This window comes from Sinocyclocheilus anshuiensis, unplaced genomic scaffold (genome assembly GCF_001515605.1).
Source record: "Sinocyclocheilus anshuiensis isolate Anshui unplaced genomic scaffold, SAMN03320099.WGS_v1.1 scaffold1224, whole genome shotgun sequence".
Classification (NCBI taxonomy): domain Eukaryota; kingdom Metazoa; phylum Chordata; class Actinopteri; order Cypriniformes; family Cyprinidae; genus Sinocyclocheilus; species Sinocyclocheilus anshuiensis.
In genome coordinates this window covers 33,848-50,645 of record NW_015544204.1, presented here as the reverse complement: position 1 = coordinate 50,645, position 16,798 = coordinate 33,848, and the positions used below count along the sequence as shown (strand labels likewise).

Genomic DNA, 16,798 nt, shown 5'->3' with positions numbered 1-16,798 from the left:
GCATGTGTGACGTTTCTGCTTATCTACTGCATGCCAGTAAAAGGAGATGCATAATGTGAGCATACATAGAATTAAAAAAAATCATGAATGCTCATATTAACAAACATACCATTTTAATTGGTTTTAAAAATAAAAATGACAGTCTACCAGCAGCTCATTTCAAACTGAAGCCCCCCAACTGAAATCCTAGAATCCCCCCTGACGACTAATATTTGCAATGTAATATTTTCTATTATTAAAATTTAAATGGTTTGATAAAGAAATCGTGTAGCTTTGAGAGCTAAATCTATCCTGTCTTTCCCTTACAGCAATACTGTCACATTACTTCGGATGCTTGATTATCTGGATAGACACTGCAATTCACTGATGAGGTCAGTGCTTTTGCCAGGGGAAGGTGTTATAAGATCAAGTGAGAGTCTTATCTGTCTGCCCTCACAGCTCCTTTCTGCCACAGGCTAACCTTTACCTTGCTTTCTTTTACCAGGAGATATTTCATTTCATCTCAGCCTTGAGTTATGGATGGCACAGTAGACACAAACGCTGATGGGAGGACAAATGCAACGCGCTTTAAAGAAGGTCTTAAAACCAAACTACAGGTGGAGGCCTTAAATAAATGCTTGAGTAGAAACAACAACATGTAAAAAAAAGTCAATTCAGTATAATGCAGTCACTGAGCATTTCTCAGAAATGGGTCTATTAGGACTGATCTATAAAACTCAGCAGACCACTTGTGTTGTTATACCAGGATTTCGGTTGAAATCAGCAGATGCAGGTCAATTATAATGCAGTTTCTTCTTTGTGGGGCTTTTCTATAAATAATTTTAACTGTCATGGCTTGGTTCTGCAAATCAATACCATCAAGATGCACAATTGTGTGAATTGGGGATCAGAACAAAACAAAAAACATTGGAAACAAAGAAACATCTTCACCAAAGATTCATTGTTAATTTTTCTTTCTTAGCACATTTGGTTGTTAATTCACAGAAATAGTATGTCCCAATTCAAAGGTAGCATACATACAGATAGTGATTGCTGCTCCCAGAAAGCAGCAGATAATTCCATAAGAACAAAAAGAAAAAAAACAAAACAAAACACAGAAGCTCCTTGTGTTGGCCAAGCTTGCTCTCTGTTATCCCGTGCAGGAATCTCCTTGGTCCATCCAGAGAGGCGTGGACGGTCTGTTTGTGCATCTCAGGTGGTGTGCAGTATGAGGTGCTCTGTTCCATTAGCTTATCTTTACTCATATCCGAACCCAAATGAAGGAGTGAACGTGCCGAGGCACAGAAAAACAAAATGCAGATTGCTCCACAAACGGACGGACACATCAAATTCTTCCAATCGATGTCTTGGAGGCAGTGCTTAACTATCAGTTACCTCATGCCTGGATACGATTAGCGTTTAGAAGTTTAGTCCAATTGTAATCCACGTTCCACTGTTTTCAAAGGCAGATGGAGCCATATTCCTTGGCCGGGTAGAGGACAGTGACTGGGACCGTGATAGTACACACAACTGCTGCAGGTGCAAAACACAAGATTGAAGATAGCTTGATTGGAAATGAGTGAAACGAGTGGAAAAACTCCTTTTTTTTGTAATTTTTTTTCTAAACCACCGAGCATTGCATCTTTAAGGATGTGGAGCTGATACGTTACAAAAGAAAGTTTCTTAATCCCATATTCCTTTTTTTGTACTTGGTCACCAGTTTGAATTCATATATTTATATCCATTTATATATATTTATGTATATTTTATACAGTTAAAAACACCATGGAGATGATAGACTATTTGGTTTCTTTTTCTAAGTAGAAGTTTCTCCTTAAATAAATGCATATAAATAAATTATCTTTTCACATGTTCGAGACTGTCACTCTCCCACGCTTCTACTCACAGCAGGTCCTCAGAAATGTAATGGTAGCTTGCAGTGGTATCCCAATTTTGGCAGAGTATTCTGAAGCCCCAAGACACACGGGACATTTGTGGTTAGTCCTGTCAACCGCTTCTCATTGGCCAGTCTTTGTGGCATCTTTGTGCATGTCTCTGGGGCTCACTAACTGAGTCTCCGTGGGCCCAAAAGAGGCCACTCCCCCTTGTCCACCCCCATTTGCTAAAAGGATGCACACAGTCTCTTTGGCCCCCTGAGGGACAGAGCTACTGATGTCCTCCTGTTTCCTCTGGGCATGTGCTAGTGCTCTGAGTTGTTCCTGAGCCTCGTCGAGTAGTGAGGCCACTTCCTCCCGTCTACCAGCCACTCGGTTGGAGACCATTACGCTGGACTGTTGATTGACAGCCGGAGCATCGGCTGTGCTTTCCAGAGGACTAGAACGGCTGCTTCCATCAGTAGGGGCGGTTTGCATACACGAGACCTCATCCTGGTAGGAGTGGACAGAGGGGATGATTGGGATAGAGCAGGGACGGTAAGGAGCAGGAGGACTTTGGCTAGGGCCGCCACACCTGAGGCTCCTAGCGCACCTGTGGTCTAAATGGCTGCTCCAAGATTTTGAGGATTGTGAGGCTTGCATATTGTAAAAGGAATCTTGATGTAGGTAATTGCCAGGGCTGGAAATGTTCCTGTAAAGAAAGAGGAAAAGATGACAGTCTGAAATATAGGGAGATTAAGGAAAAGACAGGGATATATTGAAAATGATTAGAGTGCCAAGAAGGAGGTTTGTTGAATCTCAAAAAGGATTGATACATATTCTGAAAGCCGAATAAAGCTTAAGTGTGTAATTTTTGCGCCTGTAGCATCAACAAAGAAAATTGCAAAAATAATGACTGGTTCAAACAGGTTCCCAAATACTCATATCAACAGCAAAGTCCCTTTTCAAGGAAAATCAGTTCATTTTGCAGCCAAATTGGCAACACCTCCAGGTAGCTATTTCGGGCATTTAAGACCTAGACCTATCTACTTGAATGGGGAAATACTGAACTCTCAAAAACTGCTTGGAAAATTCACATTTAAATATTTCAAATCCAGCAAAAAAATCTGACATGAACTGACCCATGGATTTGGTTTCTCACACTCAAATAGCATTAAAAAGGCATATTTTCAAGTTGATCCAGCCATTGCGCATGAATGAATGAATGAATGAATGATGCATTTATATAGCGCTTTATTGTGTATTGTTGTACACCCAAAGCGCTTTACAATCATGTGGGGGGGGGGTCTCTGCTCAACCACCACCAGTGTGCAGCATCCACTTGGATGATGCGACGGCAGCCACAGGACAACGGCGCCAGTGCGCTCACCACACACCAGCTATAGGTGGAGAGGAGAGAAAGTCATAGAGCCAATCAAGTGGTTGGGGATTATTAGGAGGCCATGATTGACAAAGGCCAGGGGGGCAATCTGGCCAGGACACCGGAGTTACAGCCCTACTCTTTACAAGAAGTGCCATGGTATTTTTAATGACCACAGAGAATCAGGACCTCGGTTTAACGTCTCATCCGAAAGACGGTGCTTTTTGACAGTATAGTGTCCCCATCACTATACTGGGGCGTTAGGACCCACGTAGACTACAGGGTGAGCACCCCCTGCTGGCCTCACTAACACCTCTTCCAACAGCAACCTAGTTTTCCCAGGAGGTCTCCCATCTAGGTACTGACCAAGCTCAACCCTGCTTAGCTTCAGTGGGCAACCAGTCTTCGGCTGCAGGGTGATATGGCTGTGGCATAGTCACCAAGCGTGAGTGTCAGGACGTGATGGCTTTACCAATTGCCGTGTGGCTCTTTCTGCCATATTGTGCATTGCATTTTCTCCCATTTATAGTAATATGACTGAATCGTCTTGGTAGTACAGTGTTCCCATTAGTCAGTCAAACAAAGAGTCCTGCCCCAAACTTGCGCCATTGGTAGAATCAGTGTTGCTAATATTGGGCAGATTGTGATGCTTAAACATACAGATCAGTGTTTTCTTTGCTGTACAGTGTCTGTTGTGTACACTTTTTGTCAACCTACGAATTGCTTACTTATAGATCTCTGCTAGGATACAAGAATGTATTACAACATAAAAAACAAACAAACATGAATTTGATCCTCTCAGCACCGCAGACACTGTGTCTTATAATGTCTTACATAATAAATGACAACATTATATGGCATTCTTAATGAGACATGTAAAACAAAGCAATGATTTTTCTACATGTTGAGGCTATTAAATGATGAGGAAATAAAACAATCAGGTATCTCAGGTTATTAACTGTTCAACATTTATTTGATCTGGCTGGTAGCCCAGTGTCTTCTCTGACACATAATCGTTTAGTTCAGCTGGGCATTAGCTGGTTTCCTGATTCAGAACTTGCTGCTCCCATGGCAGCCATTCTTAAGTTAATCTTCTGACGATTTGCATGCAAAATTCTTTCAAAAAAGATGAAAGCAGAAGTTCCATCCAACCAGACCTTTGGTAAACTAATCTCTCAATTTAGGAGCAATCGGTATCGTTCCCCTGATTCATTATCTTTGTGTAATAATTCATAGTCCCTGACAAAGAATGGCTTTTCTCATAGCATTAATATTTAACCAAGCACTGCTTTTTCTGATAATGACCGAGTCCGAGTTAAGCCTCAATCAAGGGGAGGCAAATTGTCTGATTCTATTTTCTATAAAACAGACAATATGACAGCAATGTCAAGCATTTCAGCAAGATATGGATCATCATTCTTGGAATGTCAAGACTTGGAAACAGTTAAGGATGCATGGATTTAGCCTGGGTTTGTGAGATTTTGCTTCAGATTCAATATAATGTGATCATTTACTGAAATCCTCAATGTCAACAGAAAAGAGAGCTCTTTTGAAGGCGGCTAGAAATTAATGTGATTTTAATGAAACTCCTGCTGTCTCCTGCTGAGCACGTCTCTCCAGTGACCCTCTCTCCACCTCTCCTCTAGTTGCACATGTCTAGACCTTTGACTATATGACGAAAGAGACTGTCATTTAGGTGTGGGTTTCTCTCAAAAATACAACAAAACATACTGAAAAAGTGGGAAAACTGCAGAAATTATGTATTGACTTGATACACGTGTTTAAAATATGTCCATCCAAAACTATTAAGTACAGACGATTTCACTGGCCTGACACAATATATCATTCTGCTCCTGAATAAATATATTCAATGATCTGATGCTAAAAACGTGGCAAATTCTGATCATTTCTTCCTCAAAACAAAAAAACAAAGATCAGATCAGATTAAAGGCTTGCCAGATTGAAAGAGAGTATCCCACAAAAAGACTAGATAATTAAAAGATAATTTCCTTCTATTTTAATTGTTACAGTGTAAACAAGCAGAAAACATCACTTTTGAGGGTTAGTAGGTAACACTAATGAAGGAAGTGATACTGCCGCGCCGCTCTGTGCAAATTATGATTTATAACCTTATTTCCTGCAATGCTGTTATTCTTCATCGTATCATGTAACAATTTCAGATACCTGCATGAAATGTATTAAGCTGAAAAGAAAACAGCTCAAGGGCTGTCATTGTAGTGGAATACATTCGGGGCATGTTTTGAAGTCCTGTATAATGAACAGCCCTCATCTTTGAAAGCGTCATACTGAAAACATTTTAATGAGCAAACACTCACTGTAAGAGAGAAATGCAGCTGATGAGGTCAGACTTTAGAAACCAACTTTGTCCAAGGAAATTGGCTACTGGGAAAATAGCCTTGTGTCGATGATCAGATAGGAGGTACACCACAAACTGGGAATTTAAGTCCTCCGGATAGTTTTATACATAACAGCCGGACTTAATATGAGTAAGCAATTATAAATGTTGTCTATGTACTTGCTTAAGCACTCAGCTCGAGGGAATCCAGACGACCTACAGGGGGGCTGACAGGTACATTCCTATCTAAAAATACTGGGAGCTATAACACCGTGCAAAATCTGTGCCCTCCTAAGCCATTTTAGTGAGATAACAGCACGCTTTCTGGGACGGAAGGAATGAGACAGCCAAGATTTTTTTCTGCTGTCATATGCAAAACAGTTCTATCTCTGTCTCTCTCTTTTTTTCTGTCACTCCTCTCCTGTCTCGCTCCCACTCTCTCCTTCTCTTTCCTGTCCCGTATCCCAGCCTGTCTCTATGGTAACAGAGCTCTCTCCAGCAGAGGAATATTCTTATGCAGGCTGGAAGGCTGGAAATAGGTCAGTGCTGAGAACCTGTTGGAGATTTTAAGGCGAGGTGGAGTCTTCCGCACTACAAAGCTGTCCTGTATAGCAAACGAGGACTAAGTGGGCCAGGACAGCCTATAGTGTGTGAGAGTTGATGGCTGGCCCATTCTAGCAAACTCATCCAGGACTGCCCATTCCATTGATATATCACTGGCTGTTTAATTGGCTATGACAGTGTGGTTTTTATTAGCTGTACTGCTCCTGGAAAAGGCAGCACTCCCCAGTGCCCTCCTGTCTAGTGAGTCATGCCTGCATACAGAACTTCAATAATAGAGCTCAGACAAGCCCGCTTGTTGCTCCTGCAGCCAGCATAGAAACAAATGCATATGCTCGCCACGGAAAACTTGGGAGCATTTATAAAGCAGGCTTTATGGCAAAACTTGGGAGCAATTATAAAACAGGCTTTATGACACATACACAAAACTATTAAAGATATACTCTGGGTAAATGTATATTATCATACTTTAAAAAGCCAACCTTACCAGTGACATACCATTAATCTTAGAACCATGAGATAGGGCCCTGCCCACAAGTGATGACATCATGCAGTAAAGTTTGCATTGGGTGTTGAATTAGTTTTGCAAATTTTTTATTTAATTTATTTTTTAAAGTGTATATCTGACTGTTACAGACCAAGCAGGTCCAAAACTGGTTATAGTGTTGGAGATGTATACGTCATGATCTTAACTAATACTTAATTTAACTTATAATCACTCTGTAAAAATGTGACTATGTTTTTAAAGCGCCCCCTCACATCATTCTTTTTAATTTGTCTTTTTGACATTAGTTTGAAATTAGTTGAAAGCGGGCCGGAACCGGGCCATGAGAGTCAATTGTTGAACTGCTTTGTATTTTCATGATTTCCTAAAAAGAACTAGCTCATAAGAATAATTTGTTTATGAATCAGTCTAAAAACGATTCACTACAAAGAACACGCTAATAATAGTCAGTTGTTTATCAATCACTCTAACAAACTATTCACTAAAAAGAAGCAATTTAAAAGAGTCATTTGTTTGTGAATTTGTATACACTGGTTGAATGCATGTTTGTTTTTGCAGGTCAATAGAAAGACATTTCATGTCATTATTTTTTGATACATAACATTTTAATTGCATCACATTGAACACAGACTGCGCACTCACATTCACAATTCAGATATGAAATATAATTTATTTTACTGTGATGCTGAAGATTTGGAGGTGGTGGTATAGATTCAGCAGCGGGGGAGCGTTGCTGCTGAAAAGTGGTCCAGGCAAACAAGCAAACAATTAAATAAATCTTTATATAATGAACCTGGAGAAAACTTCTTGTCTTGAATTCAGATCTAATGTGCAGTAGGAGAAACAGAAAAAAAATGACAAGTGTAAGAATGGCCACTGCCTTGGGGGTTGTGTGGCAGGAGTGGTTGTTTAAAACTACAGATTGGCACATAAATCAGAGGACAGAGAGAGCAGACAGTGTCACCGACCAGAACTGACTCATGGACACCACAAAAAACAAAAAAAAAAAACTCTTTGCATGCAGTTTCATTGCATTAATGCATTCCATCCCTCAGAGATAACAAACTAGAGTTTAATCCATCAGGTTAATCCATTGGCTAGGACTATGCATGAGCATGAAATAATTAGCATTAAGCTCATTGACCTGTAGCAAATGAATGTTGCTAACTAACCTTCTCATTGACTCCCTCTCTGAGCTGTCTACTTCCTGGAGATGTTGGTAGGCAGGACCAGAATCTCTTGCTCCACCAATGGCATTGAGACATCCTCTGGTTATGGGTGGTGTTCTGCGAGATGCAGGCCGAAAAGCAGAATGACTCCTCTGATCTGGACTATGAGAGAGGGAACCACTCCTGTAAAACAAAATACACATATCACTCCTGGATTTCTTGATTTGTATTTTTGTGTTATTGCTCGGGTCATTTTGATCCCCAAGGAGAAATGATACACATCTGACAAGTGCATGTTTACTGAGGGATAAATAATAATATGCTGTGGGGCTTTGATTAAAAGCAGAATTAAAAACATCAGAAAACAAATGAATAATAATAATATTATTATTATTATTATTATCATATTATATTATTATTATTATTATTATTATTATTATCATTATTAATTATTAATATTTTATTTTTTGAAATTATTTTTATACATTACTGGGGACTTTAAAAAAAACTACAAACAAACAAAACAAAATGAATACATAGATAAATAAATAAGCAAATAAATAATCCAACAATGTTGATATTTTATATACTTTTACAGCTGCCTCTATTCTGATGGTGATAAATATACAGTATATATATATATATATATATATAAGCACACGTGACTCGGAACAAAGCAAAGCCACTATACCGATTTCTCTCAAGATATTTTCTGTCCCATTCCATGGCATTCTTATCTTAGAAATACTTTACACTCTCACTTTCTCTTTGTCTCCATCTTGTGTGCTGAATGTTTTACAAAGCAGGACATGTTTTCATAAAGCTCTCTGAGAAAGGCACTGGGAATAATCAGTATTCAGGAATGCAGTCTTTAGTTTACACACCTGCAGACTTCATTAAAAAATGATTTACTAGATATATTTCCTCTATCATAAAAAAATGGAGCACATTACCAATGAGTCACCTTGTTCCCAATTAGATATTTATGTGATACTGCTGGGCAAACTACAGGGAGATGTTGTACATATACGTTACCACTGAATGGGGCCACATTAACATAGAGATTAATTGACCTATCAGACCGCTGGCAGTAAGGAGCACACATTTGACTATTTGGTAAAAATAGCCTGAAGAGGAATTCATGCTTGATTTTAGATAAGTCTTCTACAGAGCGATAATTCACTGCATATTTAAATCCTTCCTTACCCTGAGTCAAGAGCAATCAGTTAGATTGTGATGACCATTTGACGACACGAGCAGTTGGGGAGGGGTGGGACAGGGGGCAAAAGGCTGTTTGCAAACAAATTACATGTCATCACAGAAAAAATAAAAATACATATATATGATTGCAAGAGTGCACTGAGCCACAAACAAAAACAGAGAGTGGAATCAGGGCTTAATGTTTAGATTGAGGAATGCATGAGGATTAAACAAGTCTGAAAGGCTTTGTGTCTCTGCTATTACAGACCATTCCCACCCCTCCATAAAACCCCCCAACACACCACAACTCTATATTCATATTATCACAGTTTTCTATTTCAAATAAGTGCTGTTTTTAAACTTTCTATTCATCAAAGGAAAAAAAAAAACTAAAAACATTTTCATCATGTATACTAATAAGTAATGTTTATTGAGCACCAAATCAGCATATTATAATTATTTATGAATGATCATGTGACACTGAAGACTGGAGTAATGGCTGCTGAAAATTCAGCTTTGCCATCATGGTAATTAATTACATTTTAAAAGTCAAATAAAAAACAGTTATTTTAAACTGTAATCATTTTTCTCAATATTACCGTTTTTATTGTATTTTTGGTCAAATAAATGCAGCCTTAGTGAGCAAAATCAAAACATGAAGCTGCCATATTGTATTGCACCAGAAAACTGATTATAACAAGGACTGGACTGGTAAATTACATGTCGTCCCAGTGAAATTTATCTCCATATACTGCTACTCTGCCATTTATGTTGTCACTATTACAGAAGTGCATATTAATGTATGTATTGCCATTTAGAACTATTATAATTTTCTTACTATTCAGTAATTGTACCATAGTCACTGGGTGCACTGTAATGGATGCAAATTTAATTTCTCTCTTCAGAGCTTTTTGACAGAGGAATGTTGATTTCATACTGTATCGTTACCATAATCATTGTTAACATTTCTTTCAATGCCATTAAATTAGCATGGAAAAAGTTCTTTGTAGAAGGATAAAAAGATGCTTTTTTTATGATGATTCATACCTGGGGTGTTTTCCTGTCAATGTGCCCTGTGGATTGGTAGCAGCAGCAGTGCTCTGAACGAAATTAGACTCTCGAACATGTGGTGGTGAGGACCTTGTGGGTTTATAATACTGCAAAAGACACAAAAAGAAGACAAATGTTAAACATTCTACATTGTTGTCTATGGGCAATGCTATGCTCTGTCATCTAAACATGTAATTAAAACATTTTCAGTGCCAGTTGGATAATGCATCCAGCATGCAAGAGCAGCTCAGGCTTCTGCTTAACTCTTCGCTTTGATTCTTGTCTTTGACAAAGAGTCAGTGGCCGGGGTTCCACTGATACTCAGATAAACCAACAGACCACTATGGAACCTGCAGACAAATCCAATTTAAATTTCACACCTTGAAAGTCTTCCTCATAAAAACCCATTTCTGCTTCGGGCAGAATGCACACAATGATCTAAATGTCAGAGAGATACTTAATCTCCTCCACTATCCCACCTTTACTCCACAGTGTCGAGTGGAAGAGAAGAGAGAGAGGGGGAGTGTACAGGAGGAGAAGAACTGATGGCTGATGGGGGATCAGAGAAGGGCACTAGAGTCACTCTAATTGGATAATATAGCACTTTCAGGACTATGTAAATCCAAGCAATGTCCCAATATCTTCCTCTAATGGAACTTGTGTGGGAACAATATGTGCAGTGCAGAAGAAACTATGTTTTTTTTTCCTTTTACTTTCCTCTTTTACATTTGGCAGATGCTTTTTTTCCCAAAGCAACTTACATTGCACTCAAAGTATACATTTCAACAGTTTATGCATTCCTTGGGAATCCAATTCATGTCTTTTTCATTGCTAGCACCATGCTGTTTGAGCTACAGGGAAGACTGAAACTTTATTGTAATTACTTAAAAATATGCAGTGTATGTGCATAATTTAGCAACTCATTATGTTCTGCTCTGCAAATTATGACTGGGAGCATCTTTACAGATTTGAATGCATCATGTAACATCCCAGCCTACAGGACTTTATTCAGTTGTGATATAACAGTAGCTTGGAGGAAGCCTCTTGTGTCTGTGAAATTGACAGACTGCTGACACTGCCGAATATTGACACTGCTTTGACAAAGAAATGACATTTGCAGTAAGCTTGCCTTTTTTTTTCAAACCTGGGCTGAAGTAAGATGACAATACATATGTGACATGTAACCCACGCGAAATTGAGTCATATGTTTAAAATCACTTACATAAACCCTAGTCTTTTAACTCAAAACAAAAACTAGTGCATGATTACTTGAGACTTTTATATATGGTTGACGCACTCTGAGCATTTAACCAGTTATGTAATGCAATGCTGTTATGTTTTGTTATTATGTTATGGCCATCTCTTGCTCTATTCTAATAATTGCATAGCTGTATGATTTAGCGACTTGTAAAGACAGTAAATTCACTATTGAAAATATCAGGTGAGTGGGAAGGAGCTAGAGAGTATAAGATTTATACAGAAGAAGAGAGGGAGCAAGAGAGAGAGAGTAGAAATAAAACAGTGGGAGGAAGTGTTGGTAAGGCAATCTGACTAATAACAGGTTTATGTGAATTCAGAGAGAAAATAAAAGCCGAATATTCAAAAAAGGTATAGAATATGGTTTGCTAAAATTGTCATTTTATATTTTGTAGTCCATGTTGTGCAATATGAAATCAACCGTTAGTTCACTTTGTTTTTGCTCAAACCCAAACATATTCTGGCATTAGTATGATGGCCATACTGCTTCACAAAAGCAAAGTTATGTCTAAGAGCAAAAGTCTTAAAATTCATTTCCCTCAAAAGGTTTAAAAAAGCTGTCTGATTCATTCAAAGATAGAAATAGTCATTTCTGAATTTAAGGTCAACCCTTTATCACATAGGTAACTAGTATTAGAAAAGCTAGAAGCCTATCATTACTGAAGCGGTCAATTTCTTTTCCCTTAGAGATGCAATTTGCCCGCACTCAAAAGAACCTGTTCAGGCAATCAAAAGTGACTTCATCCAAAATATTTTGAAAGCACGTCTTTCTGATCTTTGAAGATGCATTTTCTTTCTTTTTCGAAGCACAGCCACCTACATTTCCAGAAAATGCTTTTAAACAAACAGGCTTGAATAGACTACTTAGCTGTTAAATTAATCGGGTGAATTCAGCCAAAATGCTCTAAAGCTTAGAGAAAAAATACTACAAATTTTATAAATAGTCCGAATTCGAATTTTTTAAATCTGATTAAGACTAATGTGCAGGTTTCAAGCAGGTTCAACTGTATTATGAAATATGTTGATGTTTTATCAAGGGTAATTCACAAAAAGTGCTCATAATCTTAGACCGTACAAGCAACAAACTGCTTAGAATGTTTGGAAAAGGAGGTCAGCAAACTGATATTGAAATATTATTGTCAATGCATCTGAGGAGGAATATGCAGCTAGTGGGCAGAACATGTGATGTGTACACATCGTGAAATGTTGATAAGAAAGGTAATGAGCATATTGGACAAAAGGGTACTATACAAAAGAGCTAAAAATGGAAACTTATAAAAGAGTAATCTACAAAATGTATTTCAAAATAGCACTGCAGAGACCACCTCAGACATCATAATGGCACATATGAAAGCCGTTCCTCACAGCGTGACTGTTACAGCCAACAGGGGCAAATACTGTATATGGGACGTATGGCCAATAATGAGCTCATTGGGTGTTCAAAGCTTTTTGATGGACCTGCTTTGAACAGAGTTGCATAAGGCTGAATACACGCTGGTTAGTGATGGATGTTTTAATTTAGCCATAATGACATGCAAGACCGTCACCCACTGTAGCTTGAGTGTGTGTGTGATCTGCATGATCTGTCCAATGCTACTGTAGATGGCAACTGATTAAATGTCATGCCAGTGAAGAGTTTCTGTGGTAAATGTGTTACATGAGTTCAGAGAGCTGTGAATTGTTCTTCCTGCTCAACCTCATGTCAGCCGCAAGTCAACAAATATTTCACACCTATAGTAAAAAACTTTGTGGTATGCAGGGGCAAAGCAAACAACAAAAATTCACATTTACCTGGCACACGCTAGCCTAAAATATCATTCTAGACAAGGCAAGCTGTGTGTTACCTGTGTATTAATAAATGTTTGTTTATATGCCCATGGGCTGAACTTTCAGCGAACGGTGCACCAGAAAGAGTGAGGTGCTTATGAAATATATATATAGAGGGTAAGGTTAGGACAGAATTTGAGATGAGATGGAAACATATCTTACATCAGTAATCTTCTGAGTTTTACAGATATTTCTACCAGAGGTTTCTCTAATGCAGATAGGCAAAAGTCACTCCATCCTATATTTATTGCAGATCATATCATTACTGAAAGAAAAAGACGTTGTCATGGAAAAACAAACTAACATCATGTGTCAAAAGCTGGTCTATCCTTGTCAGTGGACTAGTTTTGATTGCTTTGGCTGGCATTTGCATGTCTTTTGACAGTGTGCCATTGCTGTAGCCATTAAACATCTCACTGGGTTTAAATGACATTTGAATTACCACTGTGTTTTCAATGTAAATAGCCTGTATCAGCTTATCTGTAATGGATCTGATAGTTGGAGTGATTGAGAAAGTGATGACACAGGTAAGGTAGCAAACTGTCTTCATTCTCTAGGACACTGGACTGGCGCAAAGTTTCTGAGCTAGAAAGACTCAAGAGAATGATGCAGTAATCACAAACCCTCAGTGATGGACTAGTGTGACTACCATTATTAGTGTGTCTGTCCTCAGAGACTTGCACACCCTGAATAGCTGTGACAGAGCCTCGTTACAATGAGCTGAGCGGTGTAAAGGGTCAGCTGTTCTTGCTTCTAATTGCTGATGAGCAGAAAAGCCAGAGATGTGGATTTGAATCCCTTTTAACGTGAATTTTCAGCGATCACATCATAATCAGATCGCACTTGATTGCATTAATGTCAGACTCTGTTCCATGTTTTGTCTGTGTCTTGCTCCCCAGGTGTTCCTTTCCCATGTTTAATTTGTCCCAGGTGTTCCCCATGATGGTTCATTGATCCCAGGTGTGTCTCGTCATCCCCTCCTCCTGTGTGTATTTAAAGTGTTCCCAGTCCCTAGTTCTCTGTCCGCGTGTGAACGTCTTCCTGTGTTCGTCTCCCTTGGTTCCTTGGTGCAAATAAAGTCTTGGTAAAGTATTCTCCAGCGTCTCCTCGTTCCTCGTGTGTGTGCATCGTGACAATTAATGACTCCATGAGATCAAATCTGGAGTTTTGTGGCTCATAGTCCAGTTGTTCTCAACCTTTTATAATATTTGACTTCTAATATTCAAAGGCCCTCACATCTAAACTGATATGTACCTAAATTTAAACAAACTCAAAAATATGATGTCAGTTTAATGTTGTATATCACATTTTAATTTTTTTATTTTTCGTCAGCATTTTAATTATGATTATATTAATATAACTAAACTTAATTTTAAGAAATTCTTGGGGCCCCTTAGTGGGCCCGACCCCCTGGTTCAGAACCACTGTTTTAGTCAATGCATTTTAGCTTTCAAGCCATCTGTATGCTATCATACTTCTAATAGTTAACAAAATAAATATATAAATGCAGTAAACATATAGTATAGTCTCTTTTTGTGAAATTGGAACGAAAATACTTATGATGACCCATCATGCAAACTTATGATTAATCAAATGCTGCCCTGAATGCGAATGCTCTTCACCCTTATACTGCCTGCCAATAGCAAGCAGTAAATCATGGTTTACGGTGTCATGAACCCATTGAGTCTAACTGATATAATATGTGTAAAACATGTTTAAAACCTTATAATTTAATATTTGTACAGGTTATAGGCTAAGCTAGCCAACAAATTGGCTAGCATGTTGAACAGTTAGCTTGAAAAACATAGCTAACTACTACTACTACTACTACTAATAATAATAATGAACAAGTGTATAATTTCAAGTTTAGGTTATATGCAACAATTTAAAAAAAACAAAAAACATAAATAGCCATAATAACAGTTCAGACGGCGCACATCATAAAGTGATTTTGAAGGATTTGTAAGCAGACACTGAATAAATTACCTCTTAAAGTTTATCTCAGGCAATGGAGCCTGTTTAGGGTCTTATTTGTTTGTCAAACCTAATTGTTCATGACAACAGCTGTGACGTAAAGTAATGTCTTTTGAGAATTTTCTTTAAAAAGAAAATCATTTTGATATGTCCAAGGATTTCTGTTTCAATAGGCAATGTGTCAAAACAGGACACTTCGTTTTCAAAGAAAAAAAAGAAAAGAAATGTCATAGGGTCTATTAAAAGTCTGATCACAATAGAAGAGACAGACTAGAAGGCAAGATATAAATGCAATCCAGTTCAAGAATATACCATCCGGATACAAATCATACATTACTGCAAGGTATAAAAGGCGCCAGAAGTGCTTACTTTCTGGAGCTGCAGGCCTTGCTGAGGCCTAAGGCTGGGTTTAGGGGCCAGGCTGCATGAGGTGAGGTTGTAGTTTTTCTGGCTACGGCTCTCTTTCAAGTGTGCATGGAGCTTTTCTCTTCTTCTCCTGTAGGAGGCAGCATCATTAGATAAGAATCCAAAATACCATGGGCTATGAGGATATTTATTTACATAAACACACACAAGCAGACTCATTCACATGCAAACACATCACCCATCATCTGTGAGAATATGTTCTGGCAGTTAAGACAGCCCATAGTTATTTTTCTGGGAGATAAAATAATAACTGGTGCACTTAAATGTCACTACATCATTGTTTCTTCTGTCGGTTCACTCACTCATTGTATCATGTGTTATATTTAAATTGCTGGGCTGTTCTGCACACACCCCTTCTTGCTTCAGGAGCTCTGGCTTGCAGTCAGTTGCTCTTACTGATGTTTCACTCAACTCATGGGTGAAATATGGATACATACTCAACCGCATGGATCAGATCCATCAAAATTTCAGTGTAATGTGACTATTATTACCCTTTTCCTTCTTATGCCTACAACATGCAGCATTTTAAAGGATTTTATACGCTCTCTAGGCTATTACAAAGGCAGGAGTTTTAATTATTCTACTTCCTAAGATACTCTCCTAACCCTAGTTTTGTTTTTAAAACTTACTTTAATCACTGGGCACTCAGGTAAAAGAGTAACTAATTATAACTAAAACTTAAATAATAAAATATAGTTTTCCAGACATGTGAGAAGTTTTTATGTTCTTCAGGGTTTCCACTTGTTTTAGGCACTCCTTTTTATTTTAATTTTTTTTACCTGCTAAAATATTTTTCAACTTGGCATTACTAGTAAAATGTCTAGAAATCACACTTTTAAAATTAGGTGTCCTTGTATATTCAAGACGGGGGATGAAAACATGTTACTCAAATGAAATTTAAGTAAATTAAAAATAAGTAGGCAGTGTGGCAGCTCACTAGAACGAAGTTACTGTGTCTTTTAACAATTGCATTTTTAAATACAGCTCTGAGGGGTTAAAAAGGGGGAAAACAGTCATCTTGAGCCTATAATGACTGTGAATATATTTCTCAATTAAATAGTTGCAACGAGCCTGTAACAGCTGAATAGCAAAAGCACCAGCAGCAGCACATATTCGAAGCATGCCATGAGTCAAAAATGTTTTAATTCATTTCTGTTGGAACGGTGGCCAGTAGAGCTGTGGGTGCTTTTATGAGAAAGTAATTACGTCCCCACCTCCAGTCATTATGTTTCTATAGCA

General features: G+C 38.2%; 1 protein-coding gene across 1 annotated transcript in view; it reads right to left on the bottom strand.

Moving 5' to 3' along the window:
* Positions 1-1,740: 1,740 nt before the first annotated feature.
* LOC107696875 (pro-neuregulin-3, membrane-bound isoform-like) overlaps positions 1,741-16,798 on the bottom strand; it is a 28,426-nt gene continuing 13,368 nt past the window's right edge. The window contains exons 3-6 of the mRNA XM_016497411.1: positions 15,503-15,629; positions 10,073-10,182; positions 7,829-8,008; positions 1,741-2,565 (exon numbers count right to left, since the gene is read on the bottom strand). Of these exons, the coding sequence (XP_016352897.1) occupies positions 1,998-2,565; positions 7,829-8,008; positions 10,073-10,182; positions 15,503-15,629 (985 nt within the window). The 3' untranslated portion in view covers positions 1,741-1,997. The remainder of the gene's footprint in view (positions 2,566-7,828; positions 8,009-10,072; positions 10,183-15,502; positions 15,630-16,798) is intronic.